At 38.9% G+C, this 26,456-nt stretch overlaps 1 protein-coding gene across 3 annotated transcripts in view; it reads left to right on the top strand.

Moving 5' to 3' along the window:
* cpne5b (copine Vb) overlaps positions 1-26,456 on the top strand; it is a 204,357-nt gene that overhangs the window by 142,019 nt on the left and 35,882 nt on the right. For all 3 annotated transcript variants that reach the window (XM_079597707.1, XM_079597705.1, XM_079597706.1), the window contains 8 exons: positions 1,942-1,983; positions 2,079-2,154; positions 8,677-8,730; positions 9,442-9,503; positions 20,107-20,153; positions 22,800-22,981; positions 23,286-23,413; positions 24,827-24,929. In XM_079597707.1, coding sequence (XP_079453833.1) covers positions 1,942-1,983; positions 2,079-2,154; positions 8,677-8,730; positions 9,442-9,503; positions 20,107-20,153; positions 22,800-22,981; positions 23,286-23,413; positions 24,827-24,929 — 694 coding nt within the window. The remainder of the gene's footprint in view (positions 1-1,941; positions 1,984-2,078; positions 2,155-8,676; positions 8,731-9,441; positions 9,504-20,106; positions 20,154-22,799; positions 22,982-23,285; positions 23,414-24,826; positions 24,930-26,456) is intronic.

Here is a 26,456-nt window from a genome sequence, read left to right on the forward strand (position 1 = left end):
CCTGTACGTAGCTCATAACCAATCGTTTCCATTATACCAGATGACGTATGTAGAGACGCCAAAAGCTGACGCCAAAAACTGCTCTTTTTTCGAAATAAACTTGCGTTCTAAACTACTTAGAACAATATCTAAGGCTGCATCAAAAGGTAGCTTCGCGTCTGCTGCCATGTTGAATCCATAAACAAACTGCTTAGTTGTGTCGCATAGATGTCGTCATCGTCTTGCTGCTCCCTCCCCGTTCTGTGATTGGTTCCCTAAACGAGGCGAAAATCAGGTCCATGGTTTCCAGACTGCCTTTCAGCGTGAATAAAATCGCGCTGCGCAAAGGCAGTATGGGGAAACCCAGGCTAAATTCAAAGTGCTTTACATAGAAGAAAATAATATAATCAAAAGAAATAAGAATAATTAAAATACAGTTAAAATACAGTACAAACAGTCGGACGACTGAACATTAGACAATGTTGACTTTAAATGTTTGGCTAACTAAACAAACCCAAAATATCTCCTTTTGTGTTCCCCAGAAGAAACTAAAGTCACGCAGGTTTGGAAATGCATGAGCTGCTCCCCGAATTTACGGATATCGAGGGACATATTAGCCCACTCATTCGCTTAACAAAAAAACATCAAGACAACTCAGCAGAACTGAGCCAGCAACCCCAGGACATTAATTTGCACTTTTATTCCAGAACCACTGTGCCCTTATTTATTCACGTTCTCCATAAACGGCTGTAATGATTTGTGTGGGAGTTCTGGACTGTTTGCAGATAGGAAGCAAACAGGAACAGATTTCTAGAGTTTTCTGAAATGCCTCTCAGTCTTGCTAATGAGCCAGCTTCAGGAGACGGTGTTTCATCCTCATTAATATGGGCAGTAGCTAGCTTGATTTCTTTAGAAAACGCTGTTGATGTAAGCCGTTGAGCGAACACCTGCCACAGGATGCTTTCCCCGACCTGTGCTGCTTTTGTTTAATTGTGACTGATGACTCAATTTAGGCCTTAGCATCAAGATGCAAGTCTTGCACAGGTTTCTGAATTATTTAGCCATGGAATCCTCCGGAATCAACACAACATAATGTTCATTATTTTCCTGGAATAAGCGGATTTTGTCACTATTATCTGTTGTACTTAAAAGTGTTAAATGGAGGGTAAGATGAACCCTAACTTTTAATCACCTGTCATTTTCTTTTGATACACAATCAATTAATGTGTTAAGATGACATTTGGTTACATCAACATTTGTGAGATATATTCCATTTGTGCTTAATTATTTCTTATTTCTAATTTCTTCTCATAGATAATTGCGATTTGCTGAATTAATTTTATGCTGGATAATGGGCAGGTTTTTTTTTTTTTTTTTTTTTTTTTGCTATAACTGCTAAATTAGCAAAGGTATCAATTTATTTCCCTTAAATAGTTTATTGGATGATGCATCATAATCCTGTATATGCTAAACTCATCTGTAAATATGCAAATTTTATGTAAATAAGCTCATTATACAGAAGATACGAAGCCCACCGCCGTTTTCCTGATGCGATTAATGTCACGTTATTCCTGCCCGAGGAAAGCAGGTGGTAAACTGAAGTTTTAACAATGCATGTTCTTGCATATGTTCCTACATTTTCTATTGATCATGGTAATGATAAAAAAGTAAAAAGTAATTTATCAAAAAAAGGAGAAGAGCATTATAACTGGGCTAAGATCCAGTCGATTGCACTTTAAAGAGCCGATTCAGGTGTCTGGGATGCTGAACATCACAGTGATATTATACAGGAATTATGCTGTTCAAATTGCATTCAGCCTTCAATTTTGGGCCGTGTTGCCACCATTGCTTGATGTGCATAATTCCTTTAGGAGATAATATGGTAAAACAACACAGACAGTCCATGCAAGTTCCTAATGTTTTGATTTGTCAAACACACCTGGGATTTTTTCTGTTTTCCAGAACAATCAAAGTGGAAGTGTATGACTGGGATCGTGATGGCAGGTAAGCTGATGACTGGCTTCTAATGTGAATAACAAAAGAGTTTTGTGTGGTGATATTTCCCTGTAGTGAATCTGTGAATCCTCTCATCTTTTTAGCCATGATTTCATCGGTGAATACACCACCAGCTACAGAGAGTTAGCCCGGGGTCAGAGCCAGTTCAATATATATGAGGTGAGAATCTCCTAATACTATTAAATAATGATTTTTGTGTGGTGGTGGATGCTCAAAAATATATGAATTTTCTCATAATATAGGTTGTAGCATCAGCTCTTTTTCTCTGAAACAGTGTGATAACGGATATGGTCTCTCTAAACCAATGGTTTTGACTAAAAACCAAGCAAATTTATTTCACAAAAATTGTTGTCACACACACAAGTTGTAAGACAAAACGGTAACACTTTACTTGAAGGGGTGTGCATAAGACTGACGTGACACCTTCATAATCATGACATGACACATGTCATGAATATGAAGGAGGTTTTATGCATGTTTATGACAACTGTCATTAAGTGTCATTCGCTCAATTATGACATTGTTTGAGAAGTCTTTTGGCGCTTTTCCACTGCATGGTACAGCTCGGTTCGGCTCGGTACAGTTCGACTCGGTGCGGAACGGTTCGGCTCGCTTCGGCTCGCTTCGCTTTTCCACTGCGTGGTACGACTCGACTCAGTACGGCACGGTTCGGTTCGCTTTAGCCAGGGGGGCAGTGTTTCGGAAGACACTGAAGCATCCCCGGGCGCCGCCATTGGCTAGTGGACCCCCACCTGCTGTTAGCATTCCATTGACTCCCATTCATTTTGGCGTCACTTTGACAGCGAATAACTTTACATCTGAGGCGTTTAAAGACACCGTTTGTCCATTGTTTATTTCTAAAGAAACACGAAAATGTATAAAAGGCTCCATTACCTTGTATCTTACGTTATGGCCCCGTAGAAGCAGTTTTTGTAAAAATAGGCTAACGATTGCGTCATAACCGCGCGACTCTGTCGCACAAGTCGAGAAATTACCGTATGGACAGACAGAGAAGCTCGCAAGCAATCGGGAGGACGTGGAGGCATAAAGTCAAGGGAGAAGCCCATAGAGAGTGATAAAGTTGCTCCCGCTGCTAGCTCATGGACAGCTAATGCTCACGCTCTCCGTCTCTGAGAGATTCGGAAGGGAATGATTCAGATTTCTCTCGGCACAGCGACTAGAAGACCTACAGGTTGCTCACGTCACATCTACGTCGTCAAGCTCAGTTTGAGCCTGCGCAGTTCGCCTTGCGATCAGGAAGTGAGTGCTTCTAATTGACTTCATTTCTCTCCGTTGAAACCTATGGGGTCGCTGTGTCCAGTTTATATACTGTCTATGGCTTTAGCTCGGTTGCTTTTCCACTGCAGTTAGTACCGCTTCAAAGTGGGTGGGACTGATCGTTAGTAGTTGCCGCCTCTACTGGCTCGGTAGTCACTTTTTATTTATTTTTTATTTTTAAGTTTGTAGGTCGGGTGGTAGCCGTGTGCGGCTAAGAGCTGTGCTACTTCTTGGAACACTTTTTCATTCCGTGTTGCCCAATCCAGCTCTCGCTGGATCCGCTCCTCGGCAACCAACGAGAGGAACGTCTGCACCTCGTCCACTGACCACGATTCAGCCATTTCTTGTTTGATTTTTTTTTACTTATTTTGTCAAGTAAATACTCTAAAAACAGGTGCTACCGCGTTGGCTGTTGTCTGGCTATTTACATCTAGCGGGTTTAGTGTCTCGTGTCGCAAATACAATGACGCTGAAGTGACGATTCTGTCTGACCAATCAGTGATCTGCAGTGTTTTCACGTCACGTTTAGTATCGGTACGGTACGCTTGGAACCTCAACAGAGGTGGTACCATTTAAAGTGAGCCGAAGCGAGCCGTGCCGTACCGTACTATGCAGTGGAAATGCGCCAAAGCGTGCCGTGCCGTACCGAACCGTACCGTACCATGCAGTGGAAAAGCGCCATTTGTTATGACAACTTGACATAAACCAATACATCATAACCTGTCAGTGTCTTTGTCATGACAACTTGACAATACCAAGACAACATAAATTGTCATAAATATGTCATAAACATGACATAGCAGATTAATTATCAAACTTAACCAACCACTTAGCTTTATGGGTTAACATTACAATATTTTTCATTTTAATGACAAATTAAATGTGTACCACTGTAGTTGAGGTCAAGAGAAATATTCCTGACACTGTTATAATGGCCTCATGACAGCCAATGTCAAAACCAACCACATGACAGTTTAATGTAATGTTAACCCATAAAGCTAAGTGGGTTTTTAAGTTTGATCATTAATCATTTTCAGACATATTTATGACAGGTTATGTTGTCTTGGTAATGTCAAGTTGTCATGACGAAGACACTGACAGGTTATGATGTATTGGTTTATGTAAAGGTGTCATAACAAAGACATCTCAAACAATGTCATATTTGATTTATACATGTCATAAATGAGGCAATGACACTTAATGGCAGTTGTCATAAACATGCATAAACCCTCCTTCATGTTCATGACATGTGTCATGTCAGTCTTATGCACACCCCTTCAAGTAAAGTGTTACCGACAAGACTGTGTAAGATAAAGCTATTAAAAAATAGCAGTCCCAAACTAGTTTTTGTTTGGTGGCATGATGCTACCACAGTCATTTAAAAATATAGAAAATAAAGTAGCATTTTGGGAACTGAAGTTACCATGGTAAATACACAACACTAACATGAACTGTTAATGAAACATGATCCTGATGAATAGAATGAACATTATACCTGCATGCAAATCCTTCCACACACACAACGTACCAGTCGCGTAATGTATTAGTACTTTTTGGTTCTATCATGACTTACTAATTGACAACATATCTACGACGTTGCATGCTCATAATTTCATTGGTTCTTTATACAGTGCACGTCTCCGCATGTGCGCGCCACGAGCACAGTATATGGGCCCATTCTCATGCCGGGATATAGGCCCGTTCTCAGGCCCGTTCACGCTTGGAAAAAGTTGGAAAACTTTTCAGACCCACTTTTGGGTCGCGACCCACCAGATGAGGAAAAACTGCTCTAAAATCCTCCTTTCCAAGAGTCTGCTCTGCCCTGATTGGTCAGATGGCCCAGTCTGTTGTGATTGGTCTACTCTGCTCTGATTGGTCAGATGGCCCAGTCTGTTGTGATTGGTCTACTCTGCTCTGATTGGTCAGATGGTCCAGTCTGTTTATTGCTTGATACACAGTGATACGAACAGTAACGATGTTTTTTCCGTACCGTTCAATTCCAGCTCAAGTCTCATCCTTTGGAACTGCCTCAAAATGGATTTGCAGTGCAGAAAACAGCGTCTTCTCCACATGAACAACACAAACCAAACTCTTCCAGTCTCTCATACAAGCAGTGTTTGAGGGTCAAAGTAGACGTTGTTCACGGCAGCCAGTGGAGAGCATAGACTAGCATTATGCAAATTTACTACAAACCTACGCAGATTCAGCAGGAAGAGAGACTGGAGTTACTGACGACTTGTGTCAGCAGTTCAGAAGGTTCTTTCTTTTTGGAGACAGTAACTCTACTCAATAACAATAAACCTTTTACATTAACAAACATCTATATTACAGTACACAGAAAGGTAGTATCTGAAAAAGCATGATAGGGGCACTTTGAAGGCCATTTTCTCAAAAACAAGTTTTATTAAAGCAACCATTTAAATCATTATATGTCAGTAGAAAATTGTATATCAAAAACATTGTTAGAAAGAATAATTATATAATAGAAATGTGTTTCTGGGTCAAAATTGCTGGATGTCAGCAGCAGATCATATATCGGAGAAAGTTGTTAGAAAGATAATAACTATATCACTAGAAAGCAGACTTTACTTTTTTTATTCAGTGCATAAAACTCAAAAAGTGTTTTTGGGTCAAAACGACTCAGAGCAAGTAAAATATTCAAAGCCATATGAATGCTTTAATTTTTCAGCTAACACATAAATCTCCCTCGAAGTCCCCTCAAATATTTTCATTCTTTATTTAAAATTGATTCCTCAATCTGAAAGACACAGTACAAATGTTCAATGCATGAGTCCTATGTTTTTCGATTTCTAATTCTAATTTTGATTCTTTTTATGGATATTTCATAATCCTTTCTATTGTTGCCAGCCACCCCCATCCTCATTAAATGTTCCAGGGTCTCTTTTTTTTGGGTTTTTAAAGCCTTTGGTAAGCATGCAAATGGGAATTACTATGACAGTGTTCCCGGGATTCTGCATTATTACAGTGATTTACCATCCCCTTCCCAAAGGATCTGATATCGCAAGCATTCCCAGCACTCCTGCCTTCTAACGTGCGGATGCCAACACATCATCTACACATTATGAAATATCTCATGGCAGACGAAGCAGGGATTCAGGTGGCCTGTGAAAATGTTGTGGCGAGCTCTGGGTTGATCAAACATTCATACTGTCTCTTTGAGAGAAAGCGGTTTACGGTTGAGGCTTAACCTAAAGCGTCACGTCTGTTTATTTACCTTGGAATGAGTTCTGGTGTGTTGTATAGGGTAAGAATATTCCTCAACACAAGAGGTTGTTTTGTCTGGAGCATTTGCAAGGTAATTACAGTGCAATAAAACGTTTTATTATAGTACGTGACCTTTTTATACATTAGAAAGTCTTTAGATTTACATCTTTCACATTGCTACCCTGTAATCTCGCCTCTCAGGGCTTTGTGAACCTGAAGGGGTGATCGGTCATGCGTCTAGAGCGAACATGTTCAAAAACTCTTTTCATGTCCAGATCCTTGCATTGATCCCAGCACAAAGAGTCTATTTGAGCTATTGATTACTTTGTGTTGTGACATGAATGGGGACGAGCAGGGGTTGCTGGTCCTTTCTTCTGTACTTCACCCCGTACAGCTAAGAGGTCGCATGGATGGTCCCACTTTCATTTGTGTGCTCTCCAGCATCATTATCTGTCTTATTCTTCCTCGCTCTGCCTCTTTCCTTCTCTCTTCTATAGACAAACTTGACCAAATCTATCGTCCCAGCTCCTTTCTGTCTATGCATTGCCCAGCATTCCTTCATGATTTCTAACAATCAGAATATAAGTGGGATGCAATATACAAGGAATCATTGTGATTACATAGATCATAAATGAAAGTGTCAAATAAAAGTAAGTAAAGCAACACTTCTATTGTTGCTGATACGGGCTACGTTGCATTTAGTGTGTGTTGCCCTTCCTGTCTATGTATTGTTAGTATTACCCTCATTAAACTTCGCATTGGAATAATACTCATCATCTTCGTCTACAGCAACCACCCATGACAACTACCCTGCAAAACTCTTCTTGATTCGGTTTTGCTATGGACATACATTTTATATAGCTCCCAAATTGTATTATGTATTATATTTTACTCATTATGTTCTTAATTTGATTGCTCAATTTCTTCTTAAAGAGATAGTTCACCTATTTTTTTTTTTATTCTGCCAGAATTTATTCACCCTCATGTCGTTCCAAACCTGTATGACGTTCTTCATTCTGTGAAACACAAAATAAGATGTATTTTAAAGAATAAAGACACTTTCTATGAAGTGTTCTTTCTATGAGGTCTATTTATACTTATTTATGAGTAAGTAAGTATTACTATAAATATATGTATAAATACTCATTAAGACCTATACTGCATTATAAGAAGGGTTATGGCTAAATTTTTTGCTTTTTGATTAAGTATTAATTAATCAGTCGTATGATTCCATGAATGTATTTATGAAGATGCAACCTGCATTGCTATAATGTTGTTATATTTATAGTTACAATGACTTTTTAATAATTCAGATTTATTTCTGTTCAATAAGTTAATATTTTGTTATTAATAGCCATGTTGTGGTGTTATAAATACTTAATGTGAGTGATAATGGTTTCTAACCTCCATAAATGTTTTAATAAAGTGAAAACAAAGGATGCAATTTTCCTAAACCAAATGTTAAGAAATCATGAAGATGTGCTCATTATACATTTTAAGTTGTTTATTTGTAAATGTAACTAATGAAAGTAATTCATGTACTAAAAAAACAGAAATCATTAATACAAACCAATTTTTTTTAATGTAGCATAATAGCAAAACACTGCAACAATATTTTTAAAGTATAATTTCAGCTATAAGCAGATATAGATAGAGGGATATAGATCTATATATAGAGGGATATAGATTTTAACAAATAAAAATGACCATTCATGACCTTTAATGCAAACATTACCAATTAGTTATCAATGATGTCTTTAATGGCTACAGCAAAAAAGTGTTTTTGGATCTATTTGATCATTTGACCTTTTATTAATAAGTGTATAATGGATTGATGTACATTGAAAAAGCAGATACATTACTTATAATTATTAAAAAAACTATTACTGTTGTTATAATACAGTATAGATCTTAATGAGTCTTAATAAATATAGAATAATACTTATAAGTATAAATGGGGCTATAATTCATTATAAGCATGGACTTCATAGAAAGTGTTACCGAATGTTTCAATGTCAGTGGGGTCCAAAACAACACCGATACCGAGAAATGTTTCAAAATATCTTCTTTTTTAGTGCTGACAACTGGAGATTTCAATGTGAAGACTTTGTTTTGTTTTTTGCATTTTCCACATTATTTTGATTTTTGTTTTTTTTTGTTTTTTTCAATGGCTCTTAGGTGGTGAATCCAAAGAAGAAGATGAAGAAGAAGAAATATGTCAATTCGGGCACGGTGAGTGGTGTCTTTCAGAGATTAGCTTACTAACATGAGAGTGTATGTGCATGTGTATCACAGCATACACTCTCTCTCACACACACACACACACGTGCACACACAGACAGAGCCTTTAATTACGCCGGTTTGCTGTGTTCAATTATGTGTTGGGAAAAGACATTCACAGTAGCTTTCAAATGTCTTCCTGCATTAATGAGTATCCCTTTTAAACCCGTGCTACAGTAATTAAGACAAGTGCAAAAAACGGGAGAGCTTTGCTTTGTTTTCCTTTGACGGTCTATGGTGTTTAAGCGCTTGTATTGTAATCAACATATAGTGGAGGTTGACTATAAATGTGGAAAATAGCCCAGTCAAGGCGCACGTGTTAAACCAAATGGCACACCACTGTAAATATCTGAATATGTGTGTGTAAGAGAAAGGGAGTGTGGGTGGATAGAGATCGTGGAAGTGAATATGAAAGCAGGAATTTGTAGCACAGCAGAGATAATTTGATATGAGCGTCATGCTTTGATTGATGGCTGTGCCAGAGACGTCTTATTGCTCTTTATTATGAGATCAGCCTGAGAACGTCTGACACACACACCGCCCGCATTCAATCACTGCCTCGTTCACACCACCTCAAACAAGGTGTATTAGGACAGTTTCTGACATGACCGAATCTTTTTGTGGTGTGTGTTCAGTTGTCTGTTTTGATCTGTTTTCGTGCAGGTGACACTGCTGTCCTTCTCAGTGGAGTCCGAGTCGACTTTCCTCGATTACATCAAAGGAGGGTGAGTAGAGAACGCTCTGCTGAGAGTCACACGCATTACTGAACATTCAATCGCAGGGTGGGTCACATGACTTTACAATTACACAGATTTCTTGCTGTTACCAATGACTAATTATTTTAATATTATTTATATTCTATTATAGGATTTATTCATATTTTGAATCGCCTTTTCTTTTTATATTTTCAGTTTTTATATTTTTATAATCTCATTAAAAATGTCACTGTTATTATTTTTTTAAACAATTTTATTTTACTTTAATGTATCTTTATTTCAGTTTTACTTTGTTCTAGTTTAAATGTTTAATCTAATATTTGTATTAGATTTATTAGATATTTTCAGCTTTATTTCAAACAAGCAAAAACAGTTTAATTAGTTTTAGTTTGAATTAAAACTATATATATATATATATATATATATATATATAATTATAATAAAATAAAATCATTATATATATATATATATATATATATATATAATTGTTTTATTTTATTTTATTATAATTATAATTCAGGGTTCCCACGGGTCCTTGAAATCCTTGAAAGTTTGTGAATCTGAAAAAAAAAAAAAAATTCAAGGCCCTGGAAAGTTTGTGAAAATAAACATGCATAGATAAAGGTCCTTGAAAGTGCTTGAATTTATTTTGTGCAAGAAGTTTTCTGAAAAAAAAATCCATATTATTCCCTCCGGTCCGCTAATGTGTTATTTCGCCAGTACTTCGTGGCCTATGCATACTAGCTTCTTGATTTACGTTAGTTACGCGCATTTATACGTTACGTTAAATGTTTCCCGCGTGAGGTACTTTGTGTACTACGTTGCCGTGACGTTCAAGTGCACAAACCTACTACGATGGTACCTCAACGTTTCACAGACACACAGTGAAACATTGCAAAAATAGGCTGAAGTTTCAAGATAATAGGCTCATTAAAGAAGATTACAAAGAATGCTTGTTAAGACAAGGCAAGAAAAACTTAAGCATATTCATATATCTTAAAACTTCTGGTTACACGACCCTAAGCTCTTTTCAATAAAATCCACGCAAAAGTTAATATCAGATCGTTTTAGACAGTATACAGTATAGGATGTACCGATTATTCTTCAGTTTTATGCCAAACAGAAATACGAGATATATAATATTATATCTCTGTCAGAGTGCCAAAAATAAATGCAAAAAAAAAGCTTTTTAGCATAGTTGTGTTTGACATGAAAACTTCAACAATGTATCCTACACGGTAACACGGTGTAACCTTTCTCTCGCTTGAAATGTGTTTCCACATTAAGTCCGTAAATTTGAGGGAATTAGACCTGGAAAGTCCTTGAAAGTTCCTTGAATTTGAGTTTTAAGTTAACCAATGTGTATTTGATAACCATAATAAATACACAATTTGATTTAATATAAATATTTTATATTATTTAATATTTTTTTTAAGCACACAATAATAAAAAAATATGACGCTACATTCTTACTATGTAAATTTAATCTAAGTTTTTGATGTTGTTTAAAAAAAAAGAGATCACAGACCTAATGTGTCAATTACCCATTATTTATGATAATTTAATGCTTTAAATTTAGAAGACAAGATCCCTCTTAAGCAAGGTTAAAACGTTTTTGTGCGTCTTAGAAAAGATCATTTGAATTGAAGGGCTTGACCTGATCTCCACTGGAGTATGATTGGCTGTTCTCTTCAAATATCTGGCGTTTCACAAAAAGGACAGGGCCATCTCTTTGCATCAATCTGCTTGAAGCCGTCCAAGGCTGTTCGACTGAACACCACTCGTTCCATCAAAATCAGATTTATATCTGAGATATGCCTCTCGACCTTGGAGATTGTGTGGTAAATATATTTGAGATTGTGGTGGGTTATTCTAAGCACTAGCTCAGATATGTTAGATATGTTATCGTTCCACACAGCCAGAAATCTCACACTTTCTCATCTTTCAACCTTGAACAGTGTTTCAGCAAAAGCCCAATGTCAGCATAACTTCTTGTTACATACAGCAAACGTGTAATAGCTAATCTGGGGTGCGTTTCCCAAAAGCATAGTTCAACGAGTCGGTGTTTCCCAAAAACATCGTTCCAACGAACATTCGCGAACAGCATCGCAAACTTGTGTGTTTGGAACGACAGATCTCGACCTTGCGGTTAGAAGCAGTTTCTAGTTTACATGACATGCGGACTCCTTAAATCCTGATCTTGAGCCAAATAAGCAAGCTGACATTCAGTATAATCTGTGTCTTTTATTTAGAATACAATCAAATGTCATTTACGTGTTTAGTTTGTCAAGAGATTTAAAGCACCGGTTTTGAAGAGTGTGCATGTGCGAACGTGTTCTGCTACGTAAGAATGAGCCTATGATTGAATCTGGAAATAAAGCAAAATAACTGAGAATAATGAGAAATATACCTCAGATGTCCATGTCTGTAATTTATAGCATAAATCGGGCAGTCTAGACTAGTCGAGCCACGAACGCCGGCGTTCGTGGCTCGAATTTCCTTTAACAACCAACTACCCCTGAAATTTCCGTGAAATTCAAGAAATGTCAACACATTATGTCTGTGTCATAATTTCTGTAATATGATATTTGGATGCGTCTTGCATGTTTCGTGACTCTTTCAAAGTGAAATGTCCAGTGAGTGGCGCTAAAAGTGTGTTCAGTTTTATCCGAAGCAAATAAACGTGGATCTGGCAACGTTTTATCAGCGTTTGTTGTAATGTACTAGTGTTCATTTCAGCTGCAATATGCCAAACAGTCTATGTATTGATTTTCCTTTTATTCACCCCAAAGAACAGTGAAAATGTAAAAAAAAAAATTAGAGGGAAGTGCACACATTAAAGGAACACTCCACTTTTTTGGGAAATAGGCTCATTTTCCAACTCCCCTAGAGTTAAACTGTTGAGTTTTACCGTTTTCTAATCCATTCAGCCGATCTCCGGGTCTAGTAGCAGTTTTAGCATAGCTTAGCATAGATAATTGAATCTGATTAGACCGTTAGCATCTCTCTCAAAACAATGACCAAAGAGTTTCAATATTTTTCCTATTTAAAACTGGACTCCTCTGTAGTTACATCGTGTACTAAGACCGACAGAAAATGAAAAGTTGCGATTTTCTAGGCCAAAATGACTAGGATCATTGCATAATAATCAAGGAACTGTGCTGCCGTACCAGCAGGCGGTTAAGGCTGGAGTTAAACGGTAAAGCTCAACCGTTTAACTCTAGGGGAGTTGGAAAATAAGCCTATTTTCAAAAAAAGTGGAGTGTTCCTAAAAGATAGTATCCGACTTTTTTAAGAGTGCAGGGATATGTGTAAGTGTGGCCATCTTCTGTCATCTGGATTCAGAGCTGATGGTCAAGAAATGTTTTGTTTCTTGTTGGTTGAATTAAGAGACCAGTAGATCTTCTCCTGGGGTTTTACTGTATATGCCACTGCAGTCAATAGTGAAATATGACCGTGAGCTGACGAAGAGAGCGGGGCAGACGTTTTGAGGCTAATGTAAAGTGACATTTAGGTGAATCCCTGTCAGTTTCGACTGACTGCCCTGATAGGGTTAGAGGGTTTACTGCCGCTGGGTTGTGTCAACATCGAGAGACCGCCCGCAGGTTCACGCTCACATGAAGACAACGCACTGAAATCTGGAGAAAACAACAGCGTGCGTGGGCGAGTTTGTGTGCGCATGTGTATTCATGCTGCAACGTTGTGTTTCAGAGCGCACGCAGCATGTGGGATTGTTTAGTGCTCCGACAAACCTTAAATTGATTAAGCCCTCACCTAAATGAAAACAGGAAATTGCCACTTAGAAGAAGAGCCCTCTGCATTATTGACAAATATTACTCCCTGAGTGACTGAGTCGAGAACAGCAATAGAGACGATGGGTGGAAGACGGGGAGAATTGAAGCACATCAGACCCGAGCTGCTGAGGTTTGGTTTAAGATCAGCCGTGAAGAGAGCCAATCAAAGTCTAGGACCTCGCCATCACTTGATAAAATGACCAGACAGCACTCGGCCTGCTGAGAAAATGTTCTGCACACTGCAAAAAATAGGTTGCTAAATCAGTATTTTGGCATTATGTTTTATTAGAAAACATCGAAACAATCTTAAAATAAAATTGATAAAGTAAAATTATGTATATATGTATGTATATATATATATATATATATATATATATATATATATATATATTGTCATGAACTGCTCGGTGGAAACAGACAGTGGTGATCCAAACGCAGGCTTTATTATGAGGAGAATCCAGAGACAGGTACAAGGAAACCGGCAGGGGTCAAAAACAGGTAAGCAGTCCAAACAAACATCAAATCCATGCAGGGATAAGGCAAACAGGAAAACCAGATACAGGCAGGGAGTCCAGGAACTGTGAAACTAGGAAACACTAAGGAACTCGGAAAACGCTAGGTAATGCAGTCAGACACAAACAATACTGAGCAATGGTACAAAGGGCCACTCAGGCTTAAGACAGGTGCGCTAAACAAGATAATAAAACACAGGTGCATAAAATCAACCATAATCAGTCCAGGGTAAAACATAATGAGGAATAAAAAATAGAGGAGTGCCCCCCATTGGCTCACGCGGGCACTCCAGCCGCTGATTGTCACACACTACACACTACCATTCAAAAGTTTAGGGGCGGTATAAGATTTTTTTATGTTTTTAAAAGAAGTCTAAGAACAAGGCTGCGTTATTTGATTTTAAAAAATAGAATACAAAGGAAAGCATGACTGTTTTCTAATGTGAATATATTTTAAAATGTAATTTATTCCTATGATGGCAAAGCTGAATTTTCAGCATCATTACTCAAGTCTCAGTGTCACATGATGCTTCATAATTCATTCTAATATGCTTATTTGATGCTCAAGAAACATTTCTGATTATTGTCAATGTTGAAAACATTCATGTTTTGTGAAAACTGTAATCTAATATTTTTTCCTAATGATTCTTGGATAAATGGTCAAAAGAACAGCGTTTATTTTAAATAGAAAATCTTTGTAACATTAAGAACATCGTTACTGTCATTTTCTAATAATTTAATTGAATACGTACTATAATTCAGTAAAAATGTAAGCTTAGATCAAGAGAAAACAATGCTAATCACAATATGATTCTCATATGTATTTTGTTTAAAATGTCGTGATATTTTTATTTACAATATGATTTTTACTGGAAAACCACGGATTAAAAATGTTCTTTGAGTGCAGCCAAGCTTAAAAAGATAAATATTTAAAAAACCAGTAACCTACAAATTATTTTTTTATTTTTTTTTGGCCCTTGCCAATGAAGAACGAATGCGCTATGCTGAGCTCCGCCTTCATTGCGGTGAGTGTGTGTTCTGATTAAGCGCTGACCTTTACCTGCATGGAAGTACTTATGGCTGAGTGGCAGATAACCTGTTATAATGTGCTCCGAGTCTCCAGCCAGCTCCTGCATCCCACGTATAGGACCAGCTTTGACATTTCTATCAAGCCGGATGAGATTGTGCTGCCCAGGGTGAAAGTCTGTTCTTTCTGTTGCTGAGACTGGCGTTTAGATGAATGTGTAAATATGTGCTGTATGCTTTTGTTTCAGTGACAAAATAAACACAATAATGACAGTGGTGAGAAAACAGTAGTTAAGAAAGCATCTGATCATAGCGATGTGGATATGTTTGCACACACTGAAAAAGTAAACATCTTCTTTTGCAAGTTTTTGCAAAGTAAATTATACATATTGAATAAAGTTAAATCTGCGTAAATAAGTACAATTAACAAAGAAAATAAGTAACTTTAACCTTCCCAGTTAAAGTTTGTTGAGTAATTTATACTTAGTTGAAGTTTACTTTGCAATACTCTGTTTCAAGTACATTTTACTCAAACAATATAACACTGAATTAAACCACGTTTTTAAAGTGTATGCTTTACTTACAACATATAAGTAAATAATACAGTAGATATAACATATCTGCATAATAGAAGCGGTACCCACCCGAACATAGAGACCTCAATACTTGGTACACAATACAAAATAACAGTAACATTCGTTGGATCATTTTTGCGTATGATTGCGTCATTTTGAGTAGAAAATGATGTCACAAAAACTCCAGATGTCACAAAACATAAGTTACTAAACCTGACAACAAAGGCAACGATGAAACAGTGTAAATACAGCTGGGAAACTGTAAAAAAATGCAACCTTATTAATTATTTAGTGCATTATGGGAACACCAGTATCAGAAAGTTGAGTAAGTTTAACTTAATTTTATAACGTTGATATTTACGCTTTAGATTCTACAAGCTTACATTGAGTACTAATATAGAATTTACTTTGTTTTAAATTCTTGCCTTAACTAACTTCAGGTAGAAATTAGATTTGTTTTTCCATGAAGTTTGGTTTGGCAAGCCGTTTCAAACTCTCGAAACGAACACCAAACGAACGTTTTTGCCTGATTTTGTTCAAAATGTCACCACACTAGTTCGTTCTTTGATTTAGCTTGATGTCCCTAGTGGAAAAGTAAATGTACCCAAAGGAATTTAAAGTACATTTATTTTGTGATAAGTATACTACAAATACATTTACATATTTATGTGCTTAATAAAAATACCCTGCAATTGTACTTTCTGTATACTAAACTGGTATAAGTCTGCTAAATTAAAAACTAATGTACTTAATGCACTTTAATTGTGCGGAAATAGTCCAACTAAAGATATACTTAAAGTATATTTGATTGTGCTAAAGTGGAACTATTGCAAGTATACTATAAAAAGCATCAGTATATGACGCCCAAGGATGAGAATGCGTTGAAATATCTTGCATTTAAAGACTGATATTATGCAAAGATCATACAATCCTTATTTATAGTGATATTAAAACACATTTTAGGCATAATATGTGCAATAAAGAAATACTCCAAATAAAATTGAATTATAATTTTATAGCATTAAGTTTTAAGTGAAATGTCAATAAATATGTTAATGGATTTGAAGTATACTTAGTATGAAATAGATTTTAAATAGATTTTGGTATAGTTTTAGTTTTAACTAGGGCTATGTCGGGCCTTAATGGATAATACTACATAGAGACAGCATTTTCTGTGCTGTGCTGTCCAGCCTCTTCCATTAGATGAAGGTGTTTTCATGTGTGTTTTATGCAGGGCTTCCCTGCCTCCCACAGCACTGCACCTGACAAATGAGAGGGAGACACATAGTGACATGCACGTCTCCGAAAATCGATTCTTCTTGGCCTTCTGTTTACCCCATCCCAAGAGACTCTGCTGTACTGCATTACACTAACCCCTAATACAGGGGATCCTTTTTACAGCCTATTAAGTCCCTGTGCCGTGGAAATGCCCCCGTGCCACAGGCTGAAGCGGCTGGCAGAACAACAGCACTGCTCAAACTAGCTCAGGGTTTGCTCTAATTTGCAGTGGCACATTCAAGAAAGAACAAGAGGAAATCAAAATGAAAATTCTTCAGTTTCATTTTCTTCATAAATGTATATATTAAACAGTCTTAATCAAAGATAAATTCGATAACGTGATCCTCAGGAAATGCTTTAGTTTAGAAGATCTTATTTTCTAATCACGGCTTCGGTCACCTTGATTCCCAAACAGTTTTTTGACGCATACGCTGGCACCCGAGAGTAAACGGCTTTTAATGAATTAATAAAGAGGATAATTACTCTCCAGGCTACACAGGGGCATGAGTCATGTATTAGCCTGGGATTCTAAAGGTTAATGTAATTTTCTCTGCTTTCCATTATGTTTTTATCATTTTTTTTTTCTTCCGACCCACTGAATCCCTAATGGGCCACTGACTTTTTTGGGGAGAGCGATTGAATGCTGTCTGATATCTTGCTGTTGGCAAGCTATTATTATTATTATACAATTATTTTTATTATTTCCTTTTTAAGTGCTCTGTCATTTTAATTACTTGGCTTTATACATATCTGTGTTGTTGTGCTAATGTTGCAGTATGTTAATTTATAACAGGGGATTTTATAAAACAAATTTTACAATAATAGTGTAATAATTCCACTGAAGGCGTGCTTGATAGAGAACCCAAATGCAGTATTTATTAACTTCCAACATGAACATATGCAAAATAAATTACTTGACATGACTGGACTTGACACGACACGACTGGACACGACTGTACTTGACACGACTGGACTTGACACGACTGGACTGGACACGACTGGACTTGACACGACTGGACTGGACACGACTGGACTTGACACGACTGGACTTGACACGACTGGACTTGACACGCCACGACTGGACTTGACACGCCACGACTGGACTTGACACGACTGGACTGGACACGACTGGACTTGACACGACTGGACTTGACACGCCACGACTGGACTTGACACGACTGGACTGGACACGACTGGACTTGACACGACTGGACTTGACACGACACGACTTGACACAACTGGACTGGACACGACTGGACTTGACACGACTGGACTGGACTTAACACGACACCACTGGACTTGACACGACTGGACTTGACACGACACGACTGGACTTGACACGACTGGACTGGACACGACTGGACTTGACACGACTGGACTGGACTGGACACGACTGGACTGGACACGACTGGACTTGACACGACTGGACTTGACACGACTGGACTTGACACGACTGGACTTGACACGACACGACTTGACACAACTGGACTTGACACGACTGGACTTGACACGACACGACTTGACACCACTGGACTTGACACGACTGGACTTGACACGACACGACTTGACACGACTGGACTTGACACGACACGACTTGACACAACTGGACTTGACACGACACGACTTGACACAACTGGACTTGACACCACTGGACTTGACACGACTGGACTTGACACGACACGACTGGACTTGACACGACTGGACTGGACACGACTGGACTTGACACGACTGGACTGGACACGACTGGACTGGACACGACTGGACTTGACACGACTGGACTTGACACGACTGGACTTGACACGACTGGACTTGACACGACTGGACTGGACACGACTGGACTTGACACGACTGGACTGGACTTAACACGACACCACTGGACTTGACACGACTGGACTTGTCACGACACGACTGGACTTGACACGACACGACTGGACTTGACACGACTGGACTTGACACGACTGGACTGGACTTAACACGACACCACTGGACTTGACACGACTGGACTTGACACGACACGACTGGACTTGACACGACACGACTTGACACGACTGGACTTGACACGACTGGACTTGACACGACACGACTTGACACGACTGGACTTGACACGACTGGACTTGACACGACTGGACTTGACACGACACGACTGGACTTGACACGACTGGACTTGACACGACACGACTGGACTTGACACGACTGGACTTGACACGACTTGACACGACACGACACGACTTGACACGCCACGACTGGACTTGACACGACTGGACTTGACACGACTGGACTTGACACGACTGGACTTGACACGCCACGACTTGACACGACTGGACTGGACACGACTGGACTGGACACGACTGGACTTGACACGACTGGACTTGACACGACTGGACTGGACACGACTGGACTGGACACGACTGGACTGGACACGACACGACAGCGAGAGCGATTCAAAACCATACGGAGCCGTCTGCTCTATAATCGCTCTCGCGGTACTTTTATGTTTTAAACTGATCGGCCTGTGCAGCGCCGGTTCAAGTCGAACAAGCCTAATGACAACATAACCAGCCTGATCTCATGAAAATGCATCTTTATAGCATCATTGTGTTTATCATGCAATTTATACGCGAAAATTAGTTTTTACGTGCATATGATACGCACTTTATGCGTGTAATACACACACCCCCCACAACACTAATCCTACCCAAACGTATAATACATACATACCCCACACCACTACTAAACCTACCCCTGCGTATCATATGCACATAAAAAAACTAATTTTCACGTATAAATTGCACGATAAGCACAATGCGTGCTATAGAGACGCATTTATTGTGACCGGGTTGACATAACACATGAGAATTGGGAAGCACATGACCACATGAGTACAAGGGAATCACATGACAAAGCGGAGCACATGTAAAACCAGGAAACATGAACGTGAAACCAAAACTATACATTACAAATTGATGTCTGGTCAACTGGACATGCATTTATTAAAGTCCAACACGTTAGCGTCGGCTAATTACCGTGGCTCAAAGTTAACTCTTTCTATCCGCTGCATCTTCTGTCAGGAAGCATGTCATCCTTAAAGGTTCCTATGGGACTCATTTAGCTAACATGCCGCACATGGTGTGTTTGTGGCCGGTGGGAAGCCAGGGCTGAGGGAAACACCGTGTGAAGGGATGGGGATGGATATGTGGAGACTGCATTACCCTGCTGTTGAGCACAGTAAAACTTGTAATGTGGGCTCAAAGTAATGGCTCTTCCCGTTTATCCCAATTAGAGCGTGCAGCTGGGGTTGACTACACACATCAGCCTCATTCACATACCACACACAGACATATGTACCTGTCTCTCAACAGAAGACACTAAATCACTGCAGAGAGCTTTTTGCTTACTCTTGTTTTCTCATTTCTGCCTCTTTTCCCAGGACCCAGATCAATTTCACAGTGGCCATTGATTTCACCGCCTCTAACGGTAAGCAATTAAGTGGAGAGAACGGTATGTGACCTCTTAAAAGGTTGGCCGATCCAAACCCAATCGTTGGCCTGCTTGTGTCGCTCAATACGCTCCCATTAGTGGTCAGTTTGCGGCCCCCTGTGCTGCGGGGCAGAACGCAGAGTCGTGGAAGGGTTCGAGTCGTGCTGAGAGGTGAACGGTTGAATAAAACGGTCTAAAATGGCCCAGCTACACAAGCCGGTGGTGAATGCGTTTCCCTGTTGTTTTCGAGACCGCACTTGCTGCGAGTATACATGCAAATAATTACTGTTCATGCACAAGTAAGTGCTTCCAAACATCTTTGAATTATTTAGCAAATTAACTCGATTTGTTTAGAACAGTGCAGCGAGACGATGGAAATCTCTTTTGAGAGATTTATTGAAGGTGGCTGCCTGAAGTGCAGGAGAGCTGAATTGTAAAGTTAGTTTAGTTACAGTGCAGCCGTCGCTCCACAACTGTTTGGATCCCAACTGTTCCAAGCCCTGAACAACATCAATAGCTTGACAACAGAATTGCAGCACTCGTTTCGTAAATATACTTCATGACTTGCTGCGGTGGACACAGTTGCTCTGTTACAAAACCTAATGAGCTGCATTGATGCCTACATAGGCCTTGCCTTCGAACACCATGAGCCAGCCAGATTTACTAACAGCTTGAGCCAGCGCAAACCCTCTTTGGCTCCATGTCTTCACCAATATAATCAGTGATACCGTCTACCCTAAATGTGTTGCGACATCATTTAGTGGGGAGAAAAGGGGAAGCAATGCCCTAAAAAAATAGGGCAGATGCCATAGATTGTACAGTGGGCACAGAAAACTCTGCTACGCCAGTGAACAGGACAAGACAGCATCTTTACCATCAAGAACCCTCATAAGTGAAAGATTTGAAGTGTTTTATCTAAGCGCACCATCTATTTAATTGGTATTTGGGCATGCAAATAGCACTCTGCAAATGAGACATGATTCAGAATTGGTAACACTAGAGTGTATCGTTAGTATGTTGCTAAGCTTACTGCGTGATACTCTAATAAGCATAAAAATACACAGAAAACAACAATATTGGATAAAATGATCCATTTTTTATTACTCTAGTATTAAATGCACCTCTAGATGGAGCCGGCTGATAGGCCCTTTACATGCAATCTGCTAGCAATCACATCACTTACTACAATGCACAAGCGGATTAGCCTTAACATTTTAGCTTGCTTAAAGGGTTAGGCTAGCTCACCCAATAATGAAAATCTCCCTCGAGCCTTTCTAGGTATAGGCTATATGACTTTCTTCTTTCAGATGAATACAATTGGAGTTATATTAAAAAAAATATATAACGCTTCCACGCTTTATAATGGCAGTGAATGGAGGATGAGATTTTGAAGCCCAAAAAAGTGCATCCATCCATGATGAAAGTAAATCCGTATGGCTCTGGCAGGTTAATAAATGCCTTCTGAAGCGAAGCGATGCGTTTGTATTAAAAAAATATTGATATTTATCAACTAAAATAACTAGCTTCCGGCAGATGGCCTACGCAAGTCGACTTACGGCAAAAGAGTAACACATGATGCGATGCATGAGGTAGGATGTTGGAGTGGCGTAAGTTTTAACGCCTCTGGCGGTTCATACAAACAGGGCTGGGCGACAAACTGAAGCTCCTCCGATATTACTCTTTAAAAAATTGTCGTTTTAGACTTCTAATTCGTGACTGGTGTTTTGTTTTGCTCGATCCTGCGCTTCTGAGTTCGTCATTACGTTGTGCGTCAGGTCAAGGTTTACTCTTTCGCCGTAAATCCATGTGTACAGCCGTCTGTTGGAAGCTAGTTATTTTAGTTGATAAAGTTATAAATATGGATATTTTTCTTACACAAACGCATCACTTCGCTTCAGAAAGCCTTTATTATCCCTCTGGAGTCATGTGGGTTTACTTTTTTGGGCTTCAAAATCTCATCCTCGATTCACTGCCATTATAAAGCTTGGAAGAGCCAGGACATGTTTTAATATGTATATATAACTCCGATTATATTCGTCTGAAAGAAAAAGGTCATACACCTTGGAAGGCTTGAGGGTGAGTAAATCATGGGGTCATTTTCGTTTTTGGGTGAACTATCCCTTTAACATTTACATAGTATTGTTCAGTGCTCGCAGGTCCTGCAATTCTATGAAAACCTCCACCTCCCCCAGCTCCATCTGTCTAGATCTGCTATGGGATTTTTGTATACCTATTTATACAGCAGCAGCATGCCTTACATGCTCACAGCAATGTGTCTGTGTGTATATTGGCAGCAGCAAGTCTATTCTCGCTCTGCAGATCTAGTCCAAATACAATTAACATTGTCATTGCCATTAACATACCTAAACTAGTTAAGTTTTCATGATTAAACTGCTTAGCTTTAATTATTTAATGAAATATATAAGCTTATTTACTATTATCATTTCCATTGCCTTATCAGCCATCCTGAATTTATTTTTTTTAATATATATTTTAGCTGACAGGTTTTGTAACAAATGTGTTGACATTTGAATATGAAGAGTATTATGATTTTTTTTTTGTACACTTGAAAAATGTTCTTAAGTTGTTTTTCTAATATGTTTGTAGTACTAAATATCTTTTTGTTTGCGGTTTAATTTCCAGGTAACCCATCCCAGTCCACGTCTCTCCATTACATGAACCCCTACCAGATGAACGCCTACGCGCTGGCACTGAAGGCAGTGGGAGAGATCATCCAGGACTATGACAGTGACAAGATGTTCCCTGCGCTGGGGTTTGGAGCCAAGCTGCCCCCCGACGGCCGGGTGTCTCATGAGTTCCCCCTAGTGAGTGAGCTGATGTTCAACTTCCTCTTGTCCCAAACTCCCTGTGATCTGTCTGAAAAAGTTTTTTTGTGATGCAAGACTCTCAATGTCTTTGTTTTTCTCACTTTCTCGGTTGTAAACTTGAGAGCGTGAGGTTCAATGTTGCTGAGACAAGACTGTATGGGAGACGTCTATAATTGGCAACGTCTGCTGTCATATTGATTGACACAATCCATGTTTTCTCTCCTCAGCATTGTTTTCTGTTGAACTGCTGTTGGCTTAAATGAAGGTTCACACACGTGAACCATTGATTCCTGCCTTTCAGAATGGAAATATCGAAAACCCCTACTGTAATGGTATTGAGGGGATATTGGAGGCGTACCATCAGAGTCTAAAGACCGTCCAGCTATACGGACCTACTAACTTTGCTCCTGTTGTAAATCACGTGGCCAGGTAAGTTTCTCCAAAAATCCTTAAAAAAACACTATCATTTTTAATATCAGCTTATATTGTAAGTGTGTTCATGAACCCTTTTTTGGGGTAACTAAAAGTAAGTTATTATTGGTTTGATGCCAGGTTTGAAAGACCAGGCAGGTTTTTTATTATTATTATTAGTTTTAATCTTCTTTTCAGTTTAGCATAAGTTTTAGTAATTTTGTTATGTGCTTTTGTCTTTTTTTTTAGTTCTAAAATCTATTTTTAAAATCTATTGAAATACCTTTCTAAAATGGATTTGTTTTTAGTTTTAGCTATTTTAGTATTTCAACTATCAAAGGCAAAAAAAATTCAAGTTTGTTTTTCATGTAATATTATATCGAGTCGTGACTCGAACTCTGGTCAGCTGAAGGTCAGCTGTGCCATGTCAGACCGCTTGGCATAAGGCTCGTCCCTGACAATATGGGTTTTTAAGATTGATAAACGATTACATTTGGTACCCGCCAGTCCTGAATATGTGGTTACTGTCTTGAGTAAAAGCATCTAAACACGGCACAAAGTGATATTTATTTAGCACTCCTCCTCTAGCTAACCTTGGGTCTGACCGCTCTTGTATAATTCCAAAATTCAAAAGCGATTCCGGTTGTTTTTGTTGCCATGTAAAATGTCAGGCTGTTTGCACTTTGCATACAAATGATAGATCGCCCAGATTTAGTGGAATGCAATGCAAATGTTATTTTCTGCATGAATAGCGAAATTGATCTTTGTTTAGATTTTCAAGCGCATAGCATATATGAACAACAGACACCTCATGAATCAGAATAAGAAAAACGGTTTGGCTGTGCACTCTCAAGACCCGTGAGAAGATTTCCTCGGCTTCAGCTTATATGACTCTCTGATCCTGTCTGGTCTGTCCACGGAAGCCAAACGCTCGGTTTTGAGCCCAAAAACTGACAAAGAAAGTTGCTGACGTGGAGCAAGCTTGTTATCCCGTTGCAAAGCTCACAGCATAGGTGTCATAACAGAATGACTCAGTACTGACTGCAGCTATTTTTTAATCATTATTTGAAAGGATAGTGGGTGTGTTTCCAGAAAAAGGAGACAAAGTAATTGTCTGAAGACATCTCCACCCCCTCCCTCGTGTCACAGCATCACACAACCAAATCATTTTCCATCTGATTACACCGCATCCACTGTGGTAATTAAAAATGCCATCTTCCGCAGATTTGAATTAGACTTTCTGAATTGAAGCATGATACACCTCCTCAGGCTCTAGCTCAGAACTGGCGGAGGAAACGGTTTATTTAAACAAACAAAGCAGAACATGGTGAAATGAGTTTGAGACATTAGAAAACCAGGAAGAGGAGAACGTAGCAGAGAGAAAATGAGCAGTCTTGACGTGTGTATTGTTGTTTCTTCTTGTCTCTGAAGTTACGCAGCTGCTGTCCAGGACGGCTCGCAATATTTCGTGCTCCTCATCATCACAGACGGGGTCATATCAGACATGTCACAGACCAAAGAGGCCATCGTGAACGTGAGTATGACCACTAAAAGAGGTCAAGTGTCCCAACAGGAGAGGGTACAGACCTTACTTTTCAGGCTTCATCATAACTGAAATCAAACCTCATAAGTGAAGTGACTGCAACTGCACACGCTTCATGAACAAATCTGTTCACTCGAAGGAGCGCTCGGCTAACAATTGATTCCAATGGAGTTTTGCATTAGCATGTCGCTAAGCATAGTGCTTCAAAAAGCATAATTAACACAAGTAGAGGATAAATATTCAATTAATCATTTTTTTCATCCCTCATCGTTTATTTTTTATTTAATAGAGGCCATTAGTGCCCACCCTAGACTGTAAAAACGATGTCTCAACTATTGAAAAATGGAGCCAGAATATCCCAGAAACAGTCGTTGCCGATTATGTCATTTGGATCCTGAGTCTGCGTAGTGGTGATCCGGAGTTAGAGCCGTACTTAAAGGGATGGTTCGGAGTCATGTAATCTATATGCCTTATGCTTCGGACTCCTGGGTCCGTATGAATTAGCTCAAATGATCTATAGGGAATTTTAATAACTAATCATGAATATGATTAGTTTTTTTTGCATATTTCAGTTACATTAAATTTATCGAGATTGAAAATGTATAGATTATATGAATATATGAATAATCGATCACAACGTCTTATAATTCCTCATTCATATATTAATAATCATATTTAATTTCGATTATGAGACAACCTTTAAGGGAAATTAACGTAACCATCACATCGGTGTTGTCCAGCAACGACTGTAGGTACGGTTAAACTATCAACTTCTCAATAAAGTTATCCTTTACAAACTCCAAGAAATATTAACCTTCTGGTCGTGAATATTAATTTTCCTGTGTTTATAAAATTAAACTACTTAATGTAGTTAATATTGAGCGCGGTAGCTCTAATCTACCTCATTGACGTTTGTGGTTTTACGAGCGTTTTTTCACAGACACAGTCTTGAATATATTGTTTAATAAATGCAAACTACAGAATATAACGGATTACACATATTGATTATAGTTTGTACATATCTTACATGTGGACAAACAAGACGAATAACAGATGAGAGAGAGGGAGCGAGGGAGAGAGTGCTCTGGGGCCCGCGCTCGATTTGATTGCGGGACAGAGAGAGAGAGATAAAGAGAGGATGAGAGAGAGAGAGAGAATGGTCACGTGTGACCATAGAACAGCAAACATCACAGACCTTTGAGAGAGACATCAATCAAAACACCTTAAAACATTAAAACTCGTTAGAGCTTGATACTTGCAAAGTTCGTTTGTGTGGAGCTGTGTTCAGCCTGCGCGTGTTCTTGGAGCAGAGTGCGCGCGCTCGTGCTGAGGCGCGCGTGCTTGTTGCCAGAGCAAGCTGTTCGCGGGAGTTTTGAAGAAGGCGCCTCTTTGGAAGGGAAGTTGCTGAAGGAATTCAGGCTTCGTTCGTTTGACTCGTAGGTGGAAACGAACACAGTGGAATTTTAAAATTAAACAAAAGACTGAGATAAAGCAAATAAAAGGAGGGAAAGGCTCTCT

The sequence above is a fragment of the Phoxinus phoxinus genome (genome assembly GCF_949152265.1).
Source record: "Phoxinus phoxinus genome assembly, chromosome: 22".
NCBI lineage: Eukaryota > Metazoa > Chordata > Actinopteri > Cypriniformes > Leuciscidae > Phoxinus > Phoxinus phoxinus.